Genomic DNA, 19,674 nt, shown 5'->3' with positions numbered 1-19,674 from the left:
TCATCCCACTATTGTTGGGTTATTGATTGACGGGCTTACGTGACGCCAGCCGGCATGTAGTCGAAAGGCCATGCTTTTCACCAGATCTGCATTAGCGTGGTCGGACGCTACGTTATGATTCTCGTCGGGGTCCGTCTGGTGATCGTACAGTTCCGTGCCGTGATTTCTGGTCCAATCCGGCTTAAAGGTTTGGTTGTTGAAATCGACCCACTCCGTGTACCGGTAACGATCTGAACGCAGTGAGTAACCCATGATTCTAGCGCCGCGCGGGTACTGCGAAAACGCAGAGTGTTTCCACGCAGCTGTTGCGTTATGGACCAGCGGCATAAAGCTCTCACCTTCCGTACACGTGAGCACGTTCTGTGAATTCTCGGGACAAACGGGAATCGGTGGTAAACCGACCGCGTCAACAAGCGTCGGAAACAAGTCCACAAATTCCACCAGGCGATTTGTAATGATTCCGTTGTCGGTGAGGCCGGGGATCCGAATCATCATAGGCGCATGCGCGGCCAACTCGAAATTCGAATGCTTCGTCCAGATGCCGTGCTCTCCGAGCTGGTATCCGTGATCGCCGAGAAGAGAAACAACAGTGTCATTGGAAAGCCCTAAGCGTTCCAGTTCATTTAAAACGACGCCAACTAACGAATCAACCCACGATATCGCTGAAAAGTACGCTCTCCTGAGCTCGCGCGCGACATTATCCGGCAGCGTCTCATTTATGTTCCCGTGATAGTTTAAAGCTGTAATGTCCGTGTAACCGTTAATCAACTCCAAACTTGACCACCATGCGATGCGCGGCATGTTGGTCGGTGCGTACGGATTGCTTGGAAGATGAACTGAACTAGCAGGGTAGTATTGCGAAAACCTTACCGGCGACACAAACGGCAAATGTGGCCTAGAAAAACCTACAGCGAGAAAGAACGGACGTTCCGCGTATTTGCCACCCGTTGCAAAATCCTGCAGAGCTCTTACAGCAGCCTGCGCGATTTTTTCATCTACAAGCGGGTCGTTCGCGAGCTGGGAATCGTTTAGGTACATATGACTTATTTTAGCCCCTTCGTAGCTCGATGGTCGCGGCTGAACGTACGGCTCCGTCCACGAATAAGGGGCATCCTCATGACTATTAAGTACCGGGTGGAATATTTTACCCATACCGGCGGTTATCCTTCCGTGGTTTTTGAAGTACTGTGGTATAGTCGTGAAGTTCCCGCTCTTTTTGCGCCAGTACGTATCCAGATCGTAAACATGCGTCGTATCCGGTCGCCGTGACGTAAGGAATGACGTTCGGCTTGGACTACAAATCGCCTGCTGTACGTACGCCTTTTTCAGGAGCAGGCTTTTCCGCGCTAGAGCGTCGATATTTGGCGAGTGAATCTGAGGGTCATCACGTGACGGGAAGTCTGTGCCTTGGTAGCATCCTAAATCAGCCCTCATATCATCGATCGTAATAAATAACACGTTTTTTGGTCCAGTTTTCGGCGCGGCGCATGTTATGGACACCAAAACAGTTAATAAACATAAAACCGATACGACCTTCATCTTCGCGTGGTCTTATTACAATAGTACTTACTAACTGGAACGACCTACCTTATAATCAATAGATAATTATGCAAAGGCTAAAATGAATGATAAAATGTCCCTGAGAATAAACCGTGAGCAACGGTGGCGTAGATGGGACACACGTTTGTTTTAATTTTCTTTATAAGTCTTAGTAAGTCGTGGGAACGAGTAAGAAAGACGTGGGAACGAGTTAGAAAGTCGTGAACACAACAAAGCCAAGTCGTTGGAACAATTAAGTTACTCATTCGAATGGCAAAACTGATTCGTGGGATCGACACGAAGTCGTAAGTCGTTAACGTACGCATTTCCACAACTTACGAACTACGACTTAGTTATTTCGTTCTTGCTACTTAAGTCGTTCCCACGAGTGACTAATTAATATTACATGCAATATGATATAAAACAAACAAATTTATGTCAAATATGGTTCACCGTTGTGATAGGGAGTCCACACAAATGCCAAGGCCACGATTTGGTCAGCGAATGCCGCGGATAGTAGAGAACGGTAAACTGTACAGACCGAAATGGAATTCTGTAAACTGTGATACCTTCTATGTATAATTGTAAACGATGCATTCGTGATTTTAGATTTCCGATCATTTCGTCTTCATGTACTCGGTACACGATTTTATCGAGTGGTCATTATTAATGCCCCCAAAATGGGCAAGTAAAGATTCGTGCATTCGTACCAAAGTTCCGAAATTACCAACGTCTAAATGTATCAGTTTTAGGTTTTCTTAAGCATGAAGTATTTACGGTTGGCTATTGTTGTCAATTGATGTTGGGCGTTGAGAGTTATGCGGTAAGCATCGAAAACGTGGATGGTACGCATCGACAAATGACCACCTGTATGTAAACCACATGTGGCTGTCAAACTGATAATGGCATTTTCCATGATGCTGGAATAAAACATAAACTATTAAACATTATCCGTTTATATATTTAATTGAATTAACGCGCGAAATAAACACGGATATGTCTGTGGATGATAAGTAAGTCTTTGGTAGGTAGTTTTTAAGCCCGAGTGTCCGTCTTGGGTTGTTATATAATAATAGGATAATCGCAGCCATTTCTTTTTTTGTTAGGAGCCAGCCTGGTCTTATTAAGCGAGATTAACGCGTCTATATTTGATGGGTATGTCGGGCTTGCCATGATTGGTATTTTGATGGGTCTCTAATTTTAGCGGGTATAGCGCACCGATTATCGCGGCCGTTTTCGGCAGGACTCTTATCTCTGCGGAAAAAAACGATTTTTAGTTCTTCGCGCAGCGGACAGCTAATGTTACTGCCATAAAATTGAAGTAGGTCTGCTCTTAACTACGCTAGTATCGTCTGCTCTACTACGCTAGGAACGATAACCACCGCATCTGCCTGTTTATACTTCACCACAGGTACACTGCGGACTGCGGGTGTGTGTATGTAATCAATCGTGTTTAACAGCTTGTGCGACGACATTGGCCAGTCTAGTGTTAAACTAATTGTGCGACGACTTTGGCCAGTTTGTCATTGAAATCTGTACATATTGGCTGCTTTCAGGGAAAACGGGGCTTAATGCATGTCAAATAAGATTAGCCCGTGCACACTGATTAGCCTGTGCAATGCGCACAAGCTAATTAAGGACGACACTTTCTGATTTGAAGGTGTTTTTCGTTAAAAAAGAGTCTCTGGTACTGAGATGACAATAATATTAATGCATATGCATTAAGCCCTGATTTCCCAAAATGAGGGTTAAATTATCTTTTTTATTAATGATTTGAAAAAAAGAAGATAAAGTGATAATAACTTCAAAGTAACCTCGACATGTGCTTTAAGACACACTCTTATTAAATTTGAATGGGTTGTGTGCATTTCAAACTGGCAATATAAAAAGCTATAACATAATTTTGAAAACTGAGTTGCGTCTAAGATTATGCAATAGCGAACAATTTTAGTACCTTCAGCGCTTTGATTTTGCATTACCTCCGCTAATGATCATTATTTAAAGGCGATGGATTTGTAAACGCAATATAGTCAAACAATGACCGTCAACTGAATTGCGGGCTTGATGAGAAATATGCGTTATTGCTTTATGAACGACGAAAAGTAAAACTGACTTTTAGCTGGATTAAACGCCAGGGGAAAAAGAGGTGTTGCTATTTTTGGAATGTTTAATACTTTTTCCATTTTTAAAGAAAGTTTCTTCGTTTCTCGATGGAAAACCGTGATGGAGTTGAGGTGTCTGCTTCTGACTTAAAACTAAACAAAAACCGATAAAAAAGTTTATGGTCTTTTCATATGGTCCCAACAAATTATAATTGGCAACCGCTCGTGTATAATATACAAGGAGATAATAGATGCGTGTTTTTATTATCACTCAATTTGATTCTGCAAACATGAGAAAAAGCAAAAAAGCAATGAACATGTATTTAAATGAACATTTATTTAAATACGTCTCCAAACTGTTTATTCTTGCAAATGGTTTGTCATCCAAATGTTTATCCGTTTGAGCATTATACTCATGTCTCTCGGAGACCCTGAAAGTCACAACATTCCAATCTTCAAGGTGTACTCATACACAAGAAACTGAACATAGCAAGCATATATTTATTCAGTTATTGCAAGATGGCGTGCTCTAACGGTTAGAAAACTATGATTTATAAAGGAATATCATGTTTGTAAAACCTCATTGTTTAACAGACTGCAGAAAAATCATATCGTAAATGGATGACTGTGTACAAACGATGTCACAAAGAGCAAAAACTAGTAATACTTTCACGAGGGCTACATTTGATCAAGATAAATGGCTCAAAAATCTGTCAGGAAACCGTGAGCGTGTACGTCGCTTTTGGGACAGAGTATTCCATAGATAGTTCTTCACTAATTATAAACTGACCCGAGTGGTATTTGCATCTGCGGTGCGTTCATTGTGTCAGGGTTTCAGAGACGGAAATGTACACTGTACACGACGGTGCAGAGTGTTCGTTTCCATGTTCATTATCAGTGAGAAAATACGTAACAATGTCCCTTAATTGCGACCTTCTGATCCCACTAAGGCGTTACTTGTATGTACGTTTGTTTAAATGCCCGAGAGAACAGGTTTAGAGACATCTAGCGATTGTGTATAAACATAGTTAGAAAGTAATGTTAATATCAGAATAGGATGCTGATAACAATTCGTATGGTGAAAACAAGTTAACATGCCTCATCAAGTCTTTATCGTCATTTCACTTCGTGAACTATACATTTTATTATAAGATCTTTGACACGTTTTAGATGATGACATAAACCAACATCCGAAATTCATCATTACATCGTTTTATTATAATAATCAACCTTTCAAACAGAAAAAAAACACGAACAATGACAGGTTATTTCAATAAAAAAAACATCACAATCGGCCAGTGGCTGTTGATATTAATTAAGCAGCATAACCCTTGACGGTATCTTCATATTCATATCTTCATAATCAATGTACGCCCCCATTTTATGACACCATAGTTTAAATACAGCGTTAAAGGAATATTTACAACAAACATAAATTAAAACTGAACATTTCAAGAAGTAAAAAACTGATTTCGCGTGTTTACATAAAGGCACGTGTTATTACTAAAAATGTTCTTTTTTTGTAAATAGCCACATAAATACTCAGAATCAACGTTACTCGCAGGCTGCTCTGGTTTTAATGCTTGTTGCGAAAGCCATTTTCACTTTGCTTCTTATGGGGGGAAAGGGTTAAGTGGGATAGCAATACCCCGGTCAAGTCAATGGACTCAGATGTCTCCGAAAATGTCACACCAATATGCTGACGTATTGATAAAAATGGAATAACAAAGATGTTGTTTTTTTTGTTTATTTACAAGGTGCTGGATAAACACCATGGTTTTTTTGAACTTGTGATTTTGTGAGTCGTTCGTCATGAAATGCGCATTGTTAGCACACACAAGCAATACTTATTGCTTAATTTTCATAAAACTTTGTGTAGGCTAAGAATTTAAGTTATTTAATAAAATTGAAAAGCAAGATTTTTAATTCTCTCGCTATGGTTGTAGGTGTAAATGTACTTCATATGACAACAAATATTAATGTATTTACGTGCTTACGTAAAGCTGTTATGCTACGCTTAACTCCATAGAGCGACCAACGACCTTCAGATTTAAAGGAGTTCATAACCGCAATACTGTGCTTCATGCTTCCAATTTTTCACAGAAAAACATCATTGACGTATAATTGGCAATTAAAACAAACAGAGAGAAAAATTAGTTAACACCAATTTTGTTATATGACGTCATCAATTGGCCAGAACATTTCAAATGTAAATTGAAAATTAAGAGTGGTAAAACATATTTTTGCCAAAGTTTATGCTTATCGATTGTTTACTTCAAGATAAGATCAAGAAAAGCTTCTGTGACCAGTCTTTGTATGGTATACATCTGGTACTTTGTATGGTATACATCTGGTACGTCAACTTTTAGATTTTATAAGGGCCAAATGTCTCGCTCTATCCAGTTGAAATTTGGTCAAAATGCTACCACTCTAGAAGTCATACATATGACCCAATCGTTATCAAATTTCGTCAGAGTGTTATTTAGACAGATCTAGGCCAAGTTCGAATATGGGACAAAAGTTGTTTAACACTAAATCAGCGGATCGAATGTAATAATTGTTTTATTATAAGCATATACATAGCTTTACTTTTAGCACAATAAAGAAAACTATATCAGCCTTTAATATAGATGCAGACATTGAACGTTCAACGTGAATTATTTTTTGCAACAACCATTTAAAAAAGGCTTTATTATGATTTTGAAAATTCAAAGAATACATGCATCATTGTACATCATTATATATAATTTTTCTATCAATCGTTATAAAAACTCTACAAAATGCAATTTAATACATCCCCTCAATGTGAGAGATAATAAATGACACGCGTATAACAACACTTTTATTATTAACAATTAAAATGTATGTTTCGGGTTTCACTCATAATAATTCATCTCCCCACCCACCATCTAACCTTTGTATATTTTCTTATTTCCATATGTAGGTTTTTGTTTCATTTTCAAAAAATATGTTTGTATATATTCAGAATTATTTTACAATTATATCCCGAATCAACACAAATTTTATTATGCTTATAACTTAAACGCTACAAGACGTTAGTATTTAGTAGGTCTTAGCTTTTACGCCATTGTAAAAAATAAGGTAAAGTGGAAACGATCATATATCCTTTATCAGTTTAACACCTACCTACCGGTTTTCTTGAGAAGCATATCGGCGTGGCGTAGTGGATAGGATTTCCGCCTAGCAACCGGGAGGTCACGGGTTCGATCCCCACTGTTTGAGCGTTCCCCCGTAGACACCAAGTTCTGGTTCTAGTCCCAGGAAACGGACTCGAGAGCGTTTCAAATAAGTATTAGGCTTCAGATGCAATCGATCTTAAATAAATAGGTTTGAACTAAAAGACGATATATGAAAAGCGATTATACATGTATTTCCGACATGTTGAACAATTAAATAGTAAAATAACACCTCAACATTCAGTGTATATACAATATTGAAAAAAAAAGAAAATACTTTGCTTAATTAGGTTGAATTTCATTATTATGTTAAATACAAATTCAGATTATGATACAATACTTCCTTTGACATGATCGCACTATATCAGCCGCATAGTGCTGCAAATTTGTTAAGCTTTATAACATCTAACTGGCAGTACGTCTATGAAAAGTAAAAAAAAGTTTTTATTCTTAGGTTTGGAAATAGTATCTATTTAATGTTGCAAGAATTGAATGTATTGCGTACGTATAAAATATTTGTACACTATATTAAACATAAACATATACTTCCCACTAAAAGGTTAGGTTATGATAAACATCATTCTCCCTTTTCCAGCTTTCTTTTATTTTGTTTTTAGTTTTTGTACATGCTGCCAAGTCGATATCACAACAGTCCTCACCTTCAAGATGTTCGAGGCAATGCGAAGAAGCTTTTACTTTTTCTCCCATATCAGCTCAGCTTGGATAAGATTCCGCAACAGCAGCACCTATAGTCCAAGTATTTGTTTCAGTATCAGATCGATCAGAAACGTCCGATGAGTATTCCTGATATTCATCCCTACAGGATGTACATTTCTTATCATCTACGTGTAAAAAACTAACGTTAGATTGTTCTTCATTAAGATCTTTAGCGAAGCATCAGTGTTTAAATGTGCAGCGAAATAAAAGATACGAAGCTTCAAATTAATGTCACTGTCATCATGCTAGTTTGCGTTTGCTTCTTTAAAGCCATTACAAGTTGAGGTAACTTGTATAAATAACCTGAAATACAATAGAAAGAAATCGTTGTGATAATCCATCAGACATGATAATTCACTTGCGGATTTGACGTTCAACCCAAACAGGTATATGAATACCTGTGCTATGTTAAGATATGCATCAGAAAACATGTTCAGATACTTTGCCAAGACATCTTGTATGACGCTTGAGTTGTTCGGGATGTGAAATGCAGAAAGAAATTCGTGTACAATTTTATGAAGGAATGAGAGAGTTGATGACTCCCTGGTAAGTGAAGAACATTCTCTCTCATCTGTTATGATTCCTGTTTTGAGGGCAAACGCCTTTTCTTTTTTTGGACCTAAACTTTGACAATTCTTTGTCACTAAACACAACAGAACGTTCCCTGCAATCTGAAAACAGCAGACAAAAAGCAGTTTGGGATAGACATTTTAAGCTCAATGTTGGCCTGAAGACAAACGTTGTTTTGCAAACACGAAACTTGTAATGGATCCAAAATGCATGTATCTGCTTCCGTTGCCTTTGTTAAGAGACATTCACGTAGAACACTGTATATTTCGCACAACGACCGCTTCAAATGAATATCTTCGACCCACGAACATACCATAACGCTTAACATCATTGGAGACAAAATCAATTCATTAGATTTAAGACTATTAATGAAAATTTTGTGCGTTTCTCATACAGTTCATCTTCGCTTACAAGGCGAGTCAGAAGTAGTTCGCTAAGCTTACGTGGATCCAGCACGCTTACCAGTTTTATGAATGCGAATATTTCCGAGTATTTGATGTATCTAACCTTCATTTTACACACTCTCGTTGTCGTAAGCACAGAACACTGTCGGTAACTTTCCACCGAAATTGGCATTCATCCCAGCCGTCATGTATCACTAAATATTTTTCTGTTGTCATAATTTTCTTGAGAAATGTGCACGCATGCTTGTGTTTTGCATTGGAAAATAGTTACCTTGTGCGTTCGATGTTTGGTGTAAGCGATCATTAACATTAAACTTTGTTTCAATGATAAATCAATATCGTCCTCTCTTCTACCTTATTACACAGTATTCACATTTTCATCATTAACAATAGCATCCGTTCCGAAACGTCATAACTATGTTATTGCTAATATCGGTGCGCAATGGAATACGCCGACAAACAAATACTTGCAATGATATAAGACCCCATGTGTGATTTGCAAGGCTATACGACCCCATGTGTGACTTCCAACACTATAAGATCCCATTTGTGATTTGCAAAGCTGTAAGATCCCATATGTGATTGGCAGTGCTTTAAGAACCCATGTGTGATATGCAAGGCTATAACACCGCATGTGTGATTTGCAAGGCTATACGACCCCGTGTGTGATTTGCAATGCTGTAAGACCCCATGTGTTATTTGCAATGCTATAAGACCACGTGTGTGATTTGCAAGGCTATACGACCCCGTGTGTGATTTGCAATGCTATAAGACCCCATGTGTGATTTGCGATGCTATAAGACCCCATGTGTGATTTGCAAAGCTGTAAGATCCCAAATGTGATTGGCAAGACTATAAGACCCCATGTGTGATTTGCAAGGCTATAAGACCCCATGTGTGATTTGCAATGCTATAAGACCCCATGTGTGATTTGCAAGGCTATAAGACTCCATGTGTGATTTGCAATGCTATAAGACCCCATGTGTGATTTGCAATACTTTAAGACCCCATGTGTGATTTGCAAGGCTATAAGACCCCATGTGTGATTTTCACAGCTATAAGACCCCATGTGTGATTTGCAAGGCTATAAGACCCCATGTGTGATTTGCAAAGCTGTAAAACCCCATATGTGATTGACAAGGCTATAAGACCCCATGTGTGATATGTAAGGCTATAACACCCCATGTGTGATTTGCAATGTTATAAGACCCAATGTGTGATTTGCAATGCTATAAGACACCGTGTGTGATTTGCAATGCTATAAAACCCCATGTGTGATTTGCAAGGCTATAAGACCCCATGTTTGATTTTCAAGGCTATAAGATCTCATGTGTGATTTGCAAAGCTGTAAGAACCCATATGTGATTGGCAAGGCGATAAGACCCCATGTGTGATTTTCAAGGCTATAAGACCCCATGTGTGATTTGCAAGGCCATAAGACCCCGTGTGTGATTTGCAAGGCTATAAGACCCCATGTGTGATTTGCAAGGCTATAAGACCACATGTGTGTTTTGCAAGGTTATAAGACACCGTGTGTGATCAAGGCAATCCGTACACATGTTTTTTATTCAAAGACCAAGACATTTCTTTTGTGATTTGAATGAACTTAAAACGTTATTTACAGTAAGACAAAAAAAATAAATCTTCTGTCAATATTTCTAGCAACCATTGTATTACCTTTTTGTGTACGTAAACAAACATGTACTGGTACATTCAGCTGTATGTTTCTGGTCTGTTAATGGCATTGCCAATGTCGAACTGCAATCTTCCTAGTTAGATAACGTCTGTTTTCCGTACATGTATATGCGCGTCGACGTAAGCCTTGGTTAAATATACTACTCCATACACTGTGAGACTGCTTGGAAGCTGAACTACGAACTAAGTCACACTGTCATAATATTGTTGATGTATCGGTAATTCCGGTGATTTTGTTTTCTCCGTAGCTAGTATGTATTGGCGATATTGTATTGACGATCTAAAACCTCTGGTACGGTTTATAAATTTGCCTTTATTAGATTACAATTCAGTTGAATGTATAAGCAAGCACCACAACGACGAACATTGTTAAAACTATTTACGTTGCAAAGGCAGACATTAAATGGTCTGGTCAGCGACATTATAGCTACATGAAATTCAAAACGAAACCAATTAGAGCATACCAGCTTTCGATTGCACGAGTTGTTATATTGACTTTTGGTTTGGTGAAAATAATGATAGATATCGGAGCTCTTCGAAAATATAACGTGTTGCAAATACACTGTACGATGTGTAATACAACGGGCCATATGTTGGCTCATGAAATGTTAACACGTTCGCCGTTTTCCTTGCAATCTTCTGACGCTGCCAGAGCTAATATTCTGTTCTATATCAACGGTGGTCATGTCAACTCCCAGGGTCCACTTTTACAGACAATCGACAAGGAAATCTAGACACTATGCGTGGCAAAGCAAGGCGTAATAATGCACTGGTCAGCAACATTATAGCTGTATGAAATTCGAAACGAAGGCGACATACCTGATTTTTCTGGCACGAGGTTCTCTATTGAGTTTTGGTTAAGGTAGAATGCTGATAGATGTCGCAGCTCTTCGAAAATTGTACCGTGTTGCAATTATAATCTAAGATGTGTAACAAAACGGGCCATAGGTTGGCCCAAGCAACTTAATGCTTGTTTTTCAAATGCGTCTTTTACTTTTTTCATAAACAAATTAAAGCATAAAATCCTGGAAGATCAAAAGCTTCCTTACAGACATTTACCTTATTTTTGTACATATAAAAATATTGACATATGAAAATTAAAAGCCATCCGAAACACACGTTTTTATCCATAGCTTCTTTTAACCAAAACCAGCTTCAGGTTAAGATATTTCGTTGCGATTGAGTAAAGTACATGTGTATACATATGTCCATTATCTCCAATTTTAACCCATCGTCGTTTTCCTTGCAATCTTCTCGCGCTGCCAGAGCTAATATTCTGTTCTATATCAACGGTGGTAATGTCCATCCCAGGGTCCACTCGTCGTACAGACAATCGACAGGGAAATCTCGACACTTTGCGTGTTAAAGCCAGACAGAACAATGGACTGGTGAGCGACATTATACTATATAAAATTCAACCGAATGCGATTAGAACATACCAGATTTTTATGGCACGAGGTGTTCTTTTGAGTTTTGTTTTGAGGAGAATAATGATAAATATTAGGGCCGATCGGCTTGCAATTCCTTGTTTGTAAAGGGTATCGCCCAAGTTAAGTTAGCATTTCCTTAGGTTGACAGTGTCGCTGTGGATTATAATATGTATATGGATTTTGTACTGTGGAACAAATTATCATATATAATTTATTGATTAGTTGTATTACATACAATGTTTAATGTAAGAGTTGTATTACGTACAATGTAAAATGTAAGAGTTTTATTACGTACAATGTATTGTACATTGAATGGTGTCTACTTAAATCTCCTGTTTTATTCACCGGAGCTGTTATTTATTTTATACGCTGATTAAAAAAAAACAGGACCTCTTGCGGGATCACCTGCGGCACGTTGCAAGCGGCAGTTGGGCGGGTGGCGTCCAGGAGTACATACGTAAACAGTTTAAATCTGTATCTGTATTATCATGTAACTTGGTGATAATGTTTTTGAGCCTTATATTTTTCTCAAATTCGATAATCTGCCGGATCAAGCGAAGCAAAAATAGCCTACTTAACCATGTTGTTCTCGGACTCCAACAGTTAAAATCTGATTATCACGAAACGTAGTAATCATAATTGTGGGCATTAACGGGCCAAGTGTGAGGTTGAGCGCTCTAAAACCGGTTTAAACCCCCAATGCTTTGCATTGACCGTTCCATGGCGGTGACCCCAGCTTTATTCTTATATGTGTTTATGTTGTCATGTATTGTGCTGTTTTGTACCGTTTAGGCAATCAGTCTCTTGCCTTAAATAAAGGACCAACTTATTGTATGTAATAAGAATTCAATACTGCTTCAGCAGCTGGAGTTTCGCTTCTTTATATTAAAACGCGACACAGTTTGATAACCAACCAGATTGATTAACAAACACTTATGAATAGCCATTGAGTTATTCAAATGAGTCGCGTTTTGAGAAAACTGGGCATAATGCATGTGTGTAAAGTGTCGTCCCAGATTAACATGTGCAGTCCGCACAGGCCAATCAGGGACGAAACTTTCCGCCTAAATTGGATTTTTGCTAAGAAGATACATGTACTTCATTTAAACGAGAAATGTCATAAAAGCGGAAAGTGTCGTCCCTGATTAGCCTGTGTGGAGATGGATATAGCAAGTTTTAATGGTGGGCGACCTAGCCTGCGATTTTATCCCATGTTAATACCGACATTGACGGTATAACACCTTATGGAATAAACTAGCTTGTCTCCCACCTTGTTGAATATACTTGTCGCGTGCACGGACTACTTTTTATTCTAACACTGAATGATTTTTCAAAAGAAATCTATAGAGTCGAGAAACCTTTAGCTTTAAAATTATACGACCTTCAATCTTTAGATCTAGTCTAAGGACATACTTTTTCGCCATCCGTATAATAAATCAGCTGACTGAAGGCGTCATAAAATGAAATACTTATTGGGTCATTTTTGTGATGTCATCTTTTGGTGTACACGAAACTAGTAATACTAGTAGTAGTCGATATCTGGGAATAAAACATTGAAGACGTGCATTTTTTTCTTGTTAATGTATCGTGACAGTTATTATGAAAAAGTTCATATTCTATGGACTACTTTCCTCGGATGGAACCAGCTAGACGAAGGATTTAGATCTACATGTCGGTCTAGCGTATTCGTGTTATTGATTTTCAGAATGTGCGAGCCTATTTGGATGAAAAATGTGAGTGTAGAGTATAGGCCTAGTGATGGGTGTGTATTTTGGTTCAGTTGCAACATGTGTTTCAAAGTTTAATATAATTATAACGGATAATCTTGTGTTTGGTTCACAGACTACACGATGCGAAGGCAAGATCTAGATGCCATCAAAATCTGCAGCGTCCATGAACAAAAAAGGCGAGTATAGATTTTTTGATAACTTATGTTTAGAACGACTATGTGTGCAAATCTACATGTACATGTATGTTGACATCGACATCATTTTGTTAGGAGCTATTGCCGCCATATTGGACTTTGATAATTTTATTTCGAAAATAAAATGAATAAAATCTTCTTTTCGCGGTCGTAATGTGTTACAATTTGCTTGCTGCGTAAAATTGAATCGAGGCATATGGTGATGTTTTTTCTCGTTTTACATTTTGTGTGTGAACTTTTTAAAGACTATTTTGCGTACTGGTCAGAACAAATACATTCTATATGACTACGCATGGTTGCATTCGTTAGATTTTAAGCACTTTTAAGAACGAATTAAAATTATTGTTAAGGTTATTAGATCTATTTATTTTAAATGTCACGTTGAAAAAAGGGATAAATAGAATACTAGATTAGCGTTGAATACAGAGAAGTTTATGTTGCTCGGCTCGAATACCGAAAGCGCTCGCCAAGGCTCGCGTTCCCGGCGTTCTAAGCCTCGCAACATAAACTTCTCTGTATTAAACGCTAACCTAGTATTCTCTATGCATTTGGGGCTTGTTGAATCAAGTTCAATGTTACTCTTATTAAAATAGTAAAAACGTATACACTCAATTACTTCATTTTGGGTTTGGTATTTGCTTTCGCGTTTTATGTGAATGTTTTGGTTTCTATGTAGCTTACAGATCCAGTTTGAGGTTGTATTTTTGGTCAGTCGGATGAAGGTCAAGGCCATAGTAACTAAAAATAGCAAAACGCTTTCCGCTAAATAATTTGAGTTTGGATTAGATTTTAGGTATTGTACTGAATTTTTTTTAGCAGGTTGCTTAACTGCAGTCCTAGAAGAGTATGAATTCGGGCAAGTCTGGTCAAGGCTAAAGTCACTGTTACTTAAATTAAAAACCAAGTACCGCTCTATTACTTTAGTATGGATGGAGTTATTGCACTTGAATTTTGTTTCAAAGTAGACAAGCATACCTAGCTTGGGTTTCCATTTAGAGCCCGTTGGCTGAGGGTCAATGTCACTATCAAAAGGACTACGGTTTCCACTTAATAACGTAACATTTGACGGAGAAATGCCCTGAAATTATGCGAATTGGTAACTTATATTCGGACCTAACTTAGGATCGCATTTTGGGGCAAGTCACGGGCGTATGTTGTGATAAGTTGTCATCATTGTTTTAATATTTATTTTTCTTCAAATCCACAATGGCCTGTTCAGGAGTCAAGGTAAAAACAGAACAATAAGATATGATACGTAAAGCCTGTATCAGCTGAGTGCCGATTTAGAACAATGAGCACAGATTTAAAGAGGTGTATAATTGACACTTTCAACTTAAAGGCACGTTCACAAAGGAAATAAAAACCAAAATTGAGCCTCGCTCTGGGAAAACGGGGCTTAATGCATGTCCGTACAGACTAATCAGGGACGACAATTTCCACCTAGAATGGATTTCGTTAAGAATAGACTTTTTTTAAACGAAAACTTCTATAAACGCGGAAAGCAGAACTCACAGGCTAACATGGGGGTATACTTTACGCACATGCATGAAGCCCCGTCTTCCCCGTTTTGCCAGAGCAAACAGTCTGTGCTCTATCAACGTTGCCTTCCTCCACCGGTTCCTGCATATAGCGGAATTCACCCGAGACTCGATATTGAAAATGTCGACAAAATACATTCCAGAGAAAGAAGAGATAGTGGACTGGTTAACGACTGAAGACACCAAGAAAATAAACTTTATTTGAGCTTTTTTTGGCAGGGGTCTCTAAAATATAATTTGTGACGAATTATATTTCAGTAAAGCATAAATATTAAAGAACAATATAGACGCAGCAATGAGAGCATCCAAAGATTTTTAAATCATCGCGGCATTTGTATTGAATGAGTTATATTCCTAGCCCATGAATCAACGCTGGTATATATGTATTCATACGTTGGTTTTGAGGTGATATCATCCTTCTGTATGATTATGAATAGATATTGTTTCAATTAGCTGTTCGATTGCTTCTGATTTGAATCTTATTATAGTTTGTTTTTGTATTATTTAACTAAACGGTTGTGGAAAAGGAAACGAAATCCCCAATTTCAAGTGTAAGTTGAACTTTATTACCGGGCAACTGGAAATATTGTGCTCGTATTTTTAGAGAAAGTTTTTCACGAGATGAAAATGCATACTCAGCAAAACTGGGTTACGAATCATTTGCAAAAATCTTGGAATGGTTCCTGAAATATGACAAACGTTATCCTTTTGTAAAGAAAAAGCATGAACGCTTCTATAAGTCCGCTAAATATCAACACCTTTGTGCACGTACATGTGTACTTAATGGCATTCTTTGAACAAGAGTTAGACTAGTAAAATCCATTCAGTCTTTATATGAGTTTTGTTTGTTACAAAGATTAGGTGAGTGCACCATTTTCATAAAGATCATGTACATATGATTAAATAGCAGCTCATTGAGAACATTATTTTTGTCTGAGCACACTGCATAAGTTATGACCATTCAAGGACCAACGCCTATTTTGACCCTTATATAATATTTTCAACTGCGTGAGGTCTTGCCTTGCCGTATCCCAAAATACACATCTGACAAATATTCGCATTTATATTGACTGCAGATATAAACCTTTATCCGATCATCCCTTATTAAGTTGACTTTTGCATGAAGAAAGAAATGTTCAGCCCTTCTCACATATTGTTTCATCAAAACGGCCAATATTTTCCTTTCCATCCATTGTTTTTGTTGCTTTTTAGTAAACGATATTTTACATATAAATGATTAAATCACACATATGTCAGCGTTTGTTAATTTTAAATGAACATTTCTGGAATAGAGAAATCCGAATTTCAAGTATTAAGTACTCATAATTTTTATGAGAATCTCTGAAAATACTGAATATAGCATATCAGTGTCCGCATTTGGGATAACTGTATGTCGAAGGTAGCACTTCAGTAATTTTGTCCGAAACGTAAAGACTCCGTTGACAGCAAATACCGGTACGATTTGCAAATTCATCTTATATCCTACTAATTTTTTTCCCGTAGATTCAACGCGTCGAATCAATACTTAAAAGATGGACGCAAATCGAGGCGTCGAAAACAATTAACGGCGTCTCGACGTCGACCTTATGGCGGATTTAAAATTAGAAAACAAACTGAGCATTGGCACGCTATGAACCGGATTAGTCAGAAGCAAGTCCAGAATTGGCATTAACATATTTTCAGTATGGTCTCTTGGGACTCTTGGGAATATTGCTGGTTCGAGATTCTTTCTAAATTCTCTGAACGTGAGCAATTTTGTAGGAGGGGGGGGGATGATGGATACATGCATTCTTTTTTTTAAATAAGGACTCAATACAAAGCATTTGATTCAATTGATTATAAAGTGATAATGATAAAATAATTATTGATTTAAAAAAAAAATTAAACTAAATAGTTTCTGTAAGCCAATGTGTATATTGTATGTGTAATGCAAAATACCCTACAACTCAATATTGTCTTAAATCTGTATTAACATTTCGCATAAAATACGCATCAAAAACTCGGGTTTTGGCAGAAAAATTAGAATCGCATTTTGAAAAGAAAACAATACATTTCTTCCATGCAAAGGAGCATGTGCAGTATAATTTCCAGATCTGAATTATAGATATAATAAAGTGATTCGCTTATTCTACAGTTGTTTTCTGATAACCATTATTTATTTATTTGCCATATTCTTATCTAATTTTCACCGATAAACATGGTATTGAATAATCAGAAATAATGTTTATTTTTTCGAGAAAATCGCGAAGACATCGGTGGACTGTAGAACACATACTAGAATTGTATCTGATCTATTTCACTGAAGTGAACCCTTATATATATAAAATATGCGGCGTCAGGGGTTATACTTTGTAACTATTGTGAAGAGCTTTTGTTAATACTGATTGCAGTGAATTAGTTTAAAAGAGTATGCTATATATGTTGAAGTTTGAGGAAATCACATAGTTTGGTAAAAAAAAACAGGCCCATGCCAATTAACCTTATCACACTTTTTTTTTAATTGATTGTACATCGCAATGAACAAAGGACATTACACAAAGAAATAAGCTGCAAGTCGTACTAAAGTAGCCCGATTGTGACTAAGTAGAGCCTAAGTTGTGGGCTTTGCAGATTTATTATGAACAGTAATTGTTTATGTGTTTATTATGTACATTAAAGAGTTGATTAAAATATTCAATAATATATGTGCATTTATATTTATACCACCGCAAGCCATGTTTGACAGGCAGTATATTGGAGTCACTGTGTCTGTCGGTCTGTGAGTTGTTTTGTCGATTCCTCCGCATAAAATTATATAAATTTTATGGAACTACTTCTACATTCCACATGTTATTGAATAAAAACTTTACGCATGCCATCACTATAAGTCTCGGTCTGCAAGATACAATGTCCACGTGCGCAGTTTTCATTTATTTCTGTGTTTTTTTTCTCTTGAAATTAGCTATGCTTATGGCTGCTATTCCTGAGACAAAGCAGCATGGGGGAGGTATATTAAGTCATATCAGTTGAAACCGAAACAAAAGTTTTTTAGCTAAAGATTTATTTAATCACAGCAGAGATAGAGATACAAAGTAACACACTTGCAAATTCATTTATCAATTAATTATTAATCAGTTTAAATAACGCAATATGGTCTCGACAATCACAAATTGTTAAGATGGTATAATACATGAAAGTATAAATTTACCCGGTTTTTGTCAAATCCAGGCTGAGAATCTTAAAATTAATTTATGTGCATGAGGATTGATAAATTCGACTGCAAAATTAACGTGAGAATGTGTCTTTGCAAACGAAAGCGTGTTTATCTTTAAAAAAACACAAATGATTAAGTGGCTTATGTGAGACTATACATTATTCATTTGTAACGCATTTAAGAGTTTATACAACGTAGACTTTGAATTGAATTACGGATGTATGCTTGAACAATAGCCTACTGCTAGCAACAACTGTCAAAATGTCTCATGAAAATAGTAAAACGTTGTTTATATTTCTGATTAAATATATAAAGAAACGTGTACATTGATAGTGAAAGCTGAAAAATCAGAATACATAAAATATAAAAATCATGTTATACGTCCAAAATGTGCATCTCTTACGTAACCCCGGCAGTTTGGCTTGTTTTTACCAACATTTATATTTTTGTTTCGAAATAAGCAGACATTTGGTTATAATTAACTCTTTCAGTGCTGGAACCGAATTTTGAAGGCCTTTGCAAACAGTTTGGATCCAGATGAGACGCCACAGAACGTGGCGTCTCATCAGGATCCAAACTGTTTGCTATTCTTATAGTATTTTGGGGAAAAAAATCGAAGAAAATGCTAATTTTAGAAATTCTGCAGACGACATTTTTGCAGACGACAAATTTCCCAGCATGCAAAGGGTTAAACATTCTGTATGAGCTAATCGTATAAAAGCAACTTTCACACAATTATGGACGCATAGTTCATCGCCAGTTTAACATCCTTCAACATATTTATGCATGTCCTCCTTGAACTCTTCTTTGTCCACCTGACCGTCACCTGCAAAAGAGGTATAACGTGATAATCAAGCAAAAATGCATGGCATATTTCGAGATCAGTGTATGATATAAAGTCAAGGTCGAAGTAGTGTAATGGATATGGTCTCCGTATGGCAGACGGGAGGTCACGGGTTCGATCCCCATTGTGGGGGCGTTCTTTAGATCTACCCCAAAACCACCAAGTACTGGTTCTAGTGCCAGGAAACGGACTCGAGAGCGTTTCAAATAAGTAGTAAGTACTTTCTTTGCAATCGAACTTAAATAAATAGGTTTAAATTGATTTTAAGTCGCCCGCAGTCCAGCAGTATGTTAATTTTTGCAAAAAAGTTTCAAATGGTTATCTTATCCATCAAACTAAAACGACATTATAAAGGTATATAAATGTTGTAGAAGCTAGTCCCAGGAAACGGACTCGAGAGCGTTTCAAATAAGTAGTAAGTACTTTCTATGCAATCGAGCTTAAATAAATAGGTTTAAATTAATTTTAAGTCGCCCGCAGTCCAGCAGTATGTTAATTTTGCAAAAAAGTTTCAAATGGTA

At 37.2% G+C, this 19,674-nt stretch overlaps 2 protein-coding genes across 2 annotated transcripts in view; both read right to left on the bottom strand.

Moving 5' to 3' along the window:
• Positions 1 to 1,434, bottom strand: LOC127835673 (iduronate 2-sulfatase-like). The gene has a single exon (XM_052362111.1). The coding sequence runs from the start codon at positions 1,432 to 1,434 to the stop codon at positions 1 to 3; it is 1,434 nt and encodes a 477-aa protein (XP_052218071.1).
• A 16,705-nt stretch (positions 1,435 to 18,139) lies between these two features.
• LOC127834543 (uncharacterized) overlaps positions 18,140 to 19,674 on the bottom strand; it is an 85,969-nt gene continuing 84,434 nt past the window's right edge. The window contains exon 4 of the mRNA XM_052360525.1: positions 18,140 to 19,135. Within this exon, the coding sequence (XP_052216485.1) occupies positions 19,071 to 19,135 (65 nt within the window). The 3' untranslated portion in view covers positions 18,140 to 19,070. The remainder of the gene's footprint in view (positions 19,136 to 19,674) is intronic.

This window comes from Dreissena polymorpha, chromosome 6 (assembly GCF_020536995.1).
Source record: "Dreissena polymorpha isolate Duluth1 chromosome 6, UMN_Dpol_1.0, whole genome shotgun sequence".
Taxonomy (NCBI): domain Eukaryota; kingdom Metazoa; phylum Mollusca; class Bivalvia; order Myida; family Dreissenidae; genus Dreissena; species Dreissena polymorpha.
The sequence above is the reverse complement of the archived record's forward strand: the minus strand, read 5'-3'. Positions and strand labels throughout refer to the sequence as shown.